Consider the following 6200-nt stretch of genomic DNA (forward strand, 5'->3'; position numbering starts at 1 on the left):
TATTTCACAGTATTGCTGTTTATGATGAGCTGAGACATTATTACAGAGGGTTTTTTTCACAGCCTACCTGACTGAAAGGCCTCATTAATATGCAAGTCATTTCAGGTCATTATTATGTGATTATTTTGTCTTCTCAGGTGTAAATGGCCCATTATTCATGATGATTCACGCCTCCATGCATACTGTGTTTCTTGACAAAAAGTGTTTTACAAAAACTAAATCAATATATTGTTTTATATGAAGGAGTAGGCAGCATAATTTTTACATAATTCTGAAGCAAAAACTCTAGTCTACAACCTCCAATACCCAGAAGTCTTGTGAACACAGATTTAATATACTTTTTTGACCTTATTTCAGTGACTTAAGTTTTTTGTTTTTTCAATAACTACGCATAAACATTATTCCTTCAAAAATACAAACATGTACATACATGTTCCTCACATATTATGGTAGCCTAGTTTGTGCTGAATACAGTGTAATGACACTTTTGTCATTTATATGTTTATGAACAACTGAAAAAAGCACAAATGTCAGGGCATGTCAAAACTTCTCCAAGCCCCAAATCAGCCTCAGACTCCAGAGGGTTAATCACAAGTCTTAGGCTAAGTTATCAACTGGAAATATCCAGAACTGGATAAATCAAAATGTGCCATGGAAACATAGCTAGAGAAACACACATGCCATGCATTAAACATAAATTATCTATTGCAATATTATTAATAATATTATAATTAATAATATTAATCTAATTGTTGTTTAGAGCTTAAAAATATAAAAGTGACATCAGATCGTAACCAAACTGAACAAGCTCGGATCAAACATTTCTGTTCATGTTTGTTCTGCTTTAATTTTAATGTTTAGCATTTTGGTTACTTTTAAAACCTATTAAAACTAAGCAATCATGTCTCATTTCCTATATGTGCGCTGGTTCCTTTCCATGTTCTGACGGTGTCTGAATCTCTATCAAACGCAAGCCCATTCATTCAAATGATTAATAATGGAAAATAACAAGCGCTTCCCTGTTAAGCCCCTGTTATCAAATCTGTTGAAAATGTTGCTGTTCATGTTTGCCAGCCCAGGACATTTTACAAAACCAGACCAGACAATGTTCTACAGCCATGTCCGGAATAAAGAGTAGCCTAATCCATGTCACACAGTACAGTTAGGATGATATTATATGACTTAACCCGTGACATAAGATTTTGGCCATATTGCCCATCCAAGTCATTCATCCCAGTATCGCAGGCTCGTCAGTAGGCTACACTTCTTGTATTTCGGCCACACCACAAGGTGTCACTGTGGCCTCAACGCTTTGCCCTTGCCTACTCTGAGCTCGATTGGAAAAAATAAATATATACATAAATAAGAAATAAATGTATAAATAATATATATATATATATATATATATATATATTTTTTTATATTTTATATATATATATATAATTTATTTATTTTTGCTTTTTTTACATTTCTTTGTATATTTATGTATGTATTTATTTATTTATTTTTAATATTGGCAGGTTTGGGATTCCTTGTCTAACCTCGTCTGGAACGCAGCATTACTAGTCCGTCTCATTACTAAGAAGACAGCCTCTCTAGGACGCAGCTTTCCGTTTGAGAAGCGCCTCCTGTGGTCTTCCTGTTTATTGACATTTAGACTCTGGCGTTTTCATTTCCCTTAACGAATACGTAGCGCAAAGTAAAAGCGGAAGTGATGAAATGAAAGGGTTGGAGTTATGAAACACTGGCCACTACCCACTTGTATTTTAGAATTGAGTTGAAAATAAAACTTCATTTATCAGTTTCAGCACGCACTCCAGTGATCATGGGGAAGATTGAGTGGGCTATGTGGGCTAACGAGCAAGCTCTGGCTGCTGGACTCAGTAAGAACACACATACTCTAATTCTGTTTTTCTGGCTCTCTAAAATATGTAAACGAGGAAGTTACACTTACATTAATGTTTAAATACCCCACATGAAAAAATACTATAGTAATTTGAAGTAAATACTAAAGTGTTTTTGAACATTACTATGTAAATTGTATACTGTAGCTATATTTACACTTTAATAAATGCTGAACTATAGCTACTACTTTACTTTATTTATATTATTAAAACCAAGAAGTTGGTTTTCAGCATTTTGAACGCTTAAATTTGAAAGAACAATGTTTAAAATTCTTGTATACTATTTTTATTTTTAAAAGTATATTCCAGTTAATGCAGGCTTGTGTGAATATTAAGAAACGTGATGACAAACTTTTTTCCTGTTGCAGTTTATGCGACTGGTGGAATCGTCGGAGTGGCCGGTCAGTTCAGAGGCTGGCAGTTCGCTGCGTTCGGCATGTATCCTTACAACCTCTGCAGGGATCTTTCCTATAAATGTATGAGGCTCTGATTTGCCCTATTTTTCTTTTCCCCGTGTGTTCTTTTAGTCTTTCGCCTGATAAAGTAACTTTTTTTCCTTTTTGGTAAAGTTCCAAAGTATATTTCTAGTGTATACATTTATATCCTTAACTGTGATAGTGCTGCCGGTGTATTTGTTTGTTTGCTTGAATATCCGCGCAGCAAACGAGGCAAAGGCACCAGCGTTGAGAGAACGTAAGTGTTTTATATGTATCAATCTGACCTCATTTGAGACCGTAACTATTTACAGGAAGTACAGCCTGGTGATTTCACCACACCATAAAAACATTTTGGACTGAGTCATTTGTATAGTGAAAACTTCCTTGTTTGCTTTGAACCATACACCTTTCTTGGACGGCTTTTTTTTAATTTTATTTAATTTTATTTTTTTTAGTGGTCAATACTGCTTCACAGTGTGTGTAAAGGCTTTTGGACCCCTGACCAGAAACTATTACGTCAGAGCATTCTTGCATGCTGCGTAAGTCTGTCAATCTTAAGTCAGGTGTTGTCATGCATCCATGTTGAAGTTTTATTGTTGTGGTATAAGGCAGCATCTTTCATTTGTTTCTGTGTTACCTTGCAGGCTGTGTGTTCCTGGAGGGTTCATGTTAGCCACAGTTCTGGGGTGTGTGTGTCTAGCAATTTCCAGTTTAATCTACCTTTCAGTAAGTTCCTCCAAACAAAATAATTAAGTACTGATTCATTTGAACTCTAGATAAACAACATGACTGCATGAATGTGGATGCAACCACAACTAAAAGAAGATAGGAAACTAAAAAAAAAAAAGATCATATTTCTTTATGCTCAGTTGCTTCCTCTTATAAAATCCCCTTTTTCACTTTCAAACTGTTAGAGGAACAGTTTAATCAAAATGAAAATTCTGTCATTTACTCACCCTCATATGACGTTATAAGTAGTCCATATGCACATTCTGTGGAACGTTCACATTCTCCTTTTATGTTCCACTGAAGAAAGAAAATGTGAATGATGAACATAAGAGAATTTTCCTTTTTGAGTGAACTCAAGCTTTAAAACATGAATATGGTTCTTTGTGCTAACAGATGATATATGAGTCTAATATAATGATCCATCCCACAATATTTTAGTACAGTGTGCTTCACTTCATTACACTCATATGATATGAACTGTTACTTGCAGAAGAAGTCTTGGGACAACATCTATGTTTGAATGCATTTTGTTGTGTGGCCATATGGCCTTAGTGTAAAGAGTATTCACAATAAATTCAGCCATTCAAATTTTGTACATGACTTTGAACTTTGGCATTACAGGCAGCTATTCACGGAGAGCATTGGGAGCCAATACTGCCCCGGACAGAGCCACCAAAGCGCATTGGGGAGAGCATCAAAGAACCTCCTCAAAACCCTCCACCTCGACCTCCTCCCGAACTCCGCCGGAAGAAAGTGGATAACCTAGAGACTGCTGCGTATGACAATCCCATGTCTGTGACCACCAATGAATAAGGATTCCAGTGTTAAAAAACAGTTTATCTATAATTCATTGTAATACGAAGCATTTATGATGAGTTTATACTGACAAACTGCATCAAAACACACATACAGAGAGAGAGAGAGAGAGAGAGAGAGAGAGAGAGAGAGATGGCACTGACTTGTATTGTTTATTTTATAATATCTAGGGTGTGTACCTCTTGATCAATTTGATACATCCCGGTTACTTGCATACATTTTCATACTATTGTTACATTTTTATTGTCACTGATAAGAGTGATTTTTATGTGAGATCAGTTTGTATCATCTAATAACAGTAGGATAGATGCTGAACAGTAAAGATGCTGTCAAAATGTTAACCATAATTATGTATATTTACCTCAAGAGAGTGTATGTCTTCATTTGTACTTACAATAAACTCAGGATTTGCTTCATTAAATTATCTGTCATTTATAGTGTTAAAATATTGCTAAGTTTCGTTTCCTCTTTTTTGTGTTGTTGTGTGACTAATAAACAATTTCAAAATGTAGTGAAATTTTTCTTCCTGCACCATATTCATAACCAAAGAAAAGAAATACACAATGGTCATTATGTGATGACAGAGGGATAATCTGTTAAAACATGTCTTCATGTTTTCATAATCCTCTGTTACACCACAAGGAACAAGGAAGTTCGTCTTGCTCGAAAAATGAAAACTCAATGTCTTTAGTGTTTATTTAATGGTGGCTTGTTTAATTGAATGTTTAACTAAGAGGAAATAAGTCTTTGGATGTCTGATGTGAATTTAACTGGCATGTACAGTGAAGAAATAGTGCTGTGTAAAGATGACTGCAACCATCTGACAAGAAGTAATGATGACTCTGAAACTCAATTCTGCTATATGACATATGAGCTTTAAAGGTTTTGAACATTCTGAGCCTGACTGTCCTGCAGCATTACATTATCAAACTTTGATTATCTGAAAGAGAAAATATGAGGTTCTTCATTGTTTGGTTTCTACAGTAAGTGTGTGTAACTACTGATGCATGTAGACAACTCTAACAAGAATGTGTAGTATCTGGAGCGATCAAACACAATTGTAAAAGTGCAGGCCCCGTAAGGTCTGGCTCCCCCACTGAGCACTATCACCCCATCTGCATCATTTGCTCTTTACATACACATCAAAGACTCTTAGGAGACAGACCACTAGAACCATACATTGTCTATAAATCTGGATTCTTTGCCATTAATTCATTGACAACCTTGTCTTAATGAATGAACATGCATCTCCCAAGTACATTTTGTGCATTATATCTGTTTGTATATTGTTCTTTGGAATATTGTAAAGTGTTATAAATGCATGTGAAGATACTTCTTGATATTGCAGTCATCTAGGAGGTGTTTAATGTCAAATTACTCCTTGTTTAATGACTTACATTTTGGGGAACATCACAATATCATAGAATGCATTGTATGTTTGTTATATTTATCAGAGTATAAATGGACACAAACCTACTCGTTAACTCTCTATTTCTTTTGAGCTCATTTGCTTACAAATGCATACATTCTAGCTTGACAAATTATTGCTTCTTTTTAATTTTTATTAATTCTTTGATTAGAGTTAATGACATCATAACTCTTCCTAATACTGATATAACTGATATAATATCAGTAGCAGAGGGCGACCTTCGTGGCATAACATAGCTTCACATTTCCATTGTCTATTTGTTTTTTTTTTTTTACTATTAATATTTAAAGATGAAAGAAGAGAAACCAAATACACATGACTTTAGAAAAAATATTAATATAAAATTGATTTAAGCTTGTCAATAAAAAAGAAAGAAAAAAAGGTGGATTTGTTGAAATTAGTAATGAGAGCTTTTTTTCAATTGAAACCTTTTGCAAATCATTTGTTTTAAACCAATGATTTAACTGCAGTTGTCAAAAAATCCTAAATGATTCCAATAAGAAACCTATACAGGATTCCATTTAGAATTTCTATCATATTTTGGAACCATTCCTATAGGATTCCAATAGAAATTGTCTTATTGGATATTTATGTTTTGTCCTAAAAGATTCTTATGTGATTCCTATAGGATTCTGTGGGAACTGTCTTATAAGACAATAGATAAATGTCCTGTAGGATAATTTCTACAGGATTTTAATAGGATCCAACTGGGTCCCTATTCAGGTCTATATGGGAATTTGTATTTATTTATTTTTTTATTTATTTTAAATCTTAAAGAATCTTTCAAGAATTTTTAAGAATCCTAAAGCTGCACTTTTCCACTGCATCTTTTACTAACCAATAGGAGTTTTTGATTGTGTCCTACCGTTTACTTGATGTAGACAC

General features: G+C 34.2%; 1 protein-coding gene across 1 annotated transcript; it reads left to right on the forward strand.

Moving 5' to 3' along the window:
• Positions 1 to 1723: 1723 nt before the first annotated feature.
• LOC125247704 (cytochrome b-245 light chain) lies at positions 1724 to 4307 on the forward strand. Its single transcript, XM_048159150.1, has 6 exons — positions 1724 to 1883; positions 2273 to 2342; positions 2523 to 2597; positions 2797 to 2880; positions 2986 to 3067; positions 3692 to 4307. Exons 1-6 carry the CDS (start codon positions 1826 to 1828, stop codon positions 3881 to 3883), a joined length of 561 nt encoding a protein of 186 aa, XP_048015107.1. The 5' UTR covers positions 1724 to 1825; the 3' UTR covers positions 3884 to 4307.
• Positions 4308 to 6200: the final 1893 nt, after the last annotated feature.

This window comes from Megalobrama amblycephala, linkage group LG15 (genome assembly GCF_018812025.1).
Source record: "Megalobrama amblycephala isolate DHTTF-2021 linkage group LG15, ASM1881202v1, whole genome shotgun sequence".
Lineage (NCBI taxonomy): Eukaryota > Metazoa > Chordata > Actinopteri > Cypriniformes > Xenocyprididae > Megalobrama > Megalobrama amblycephala.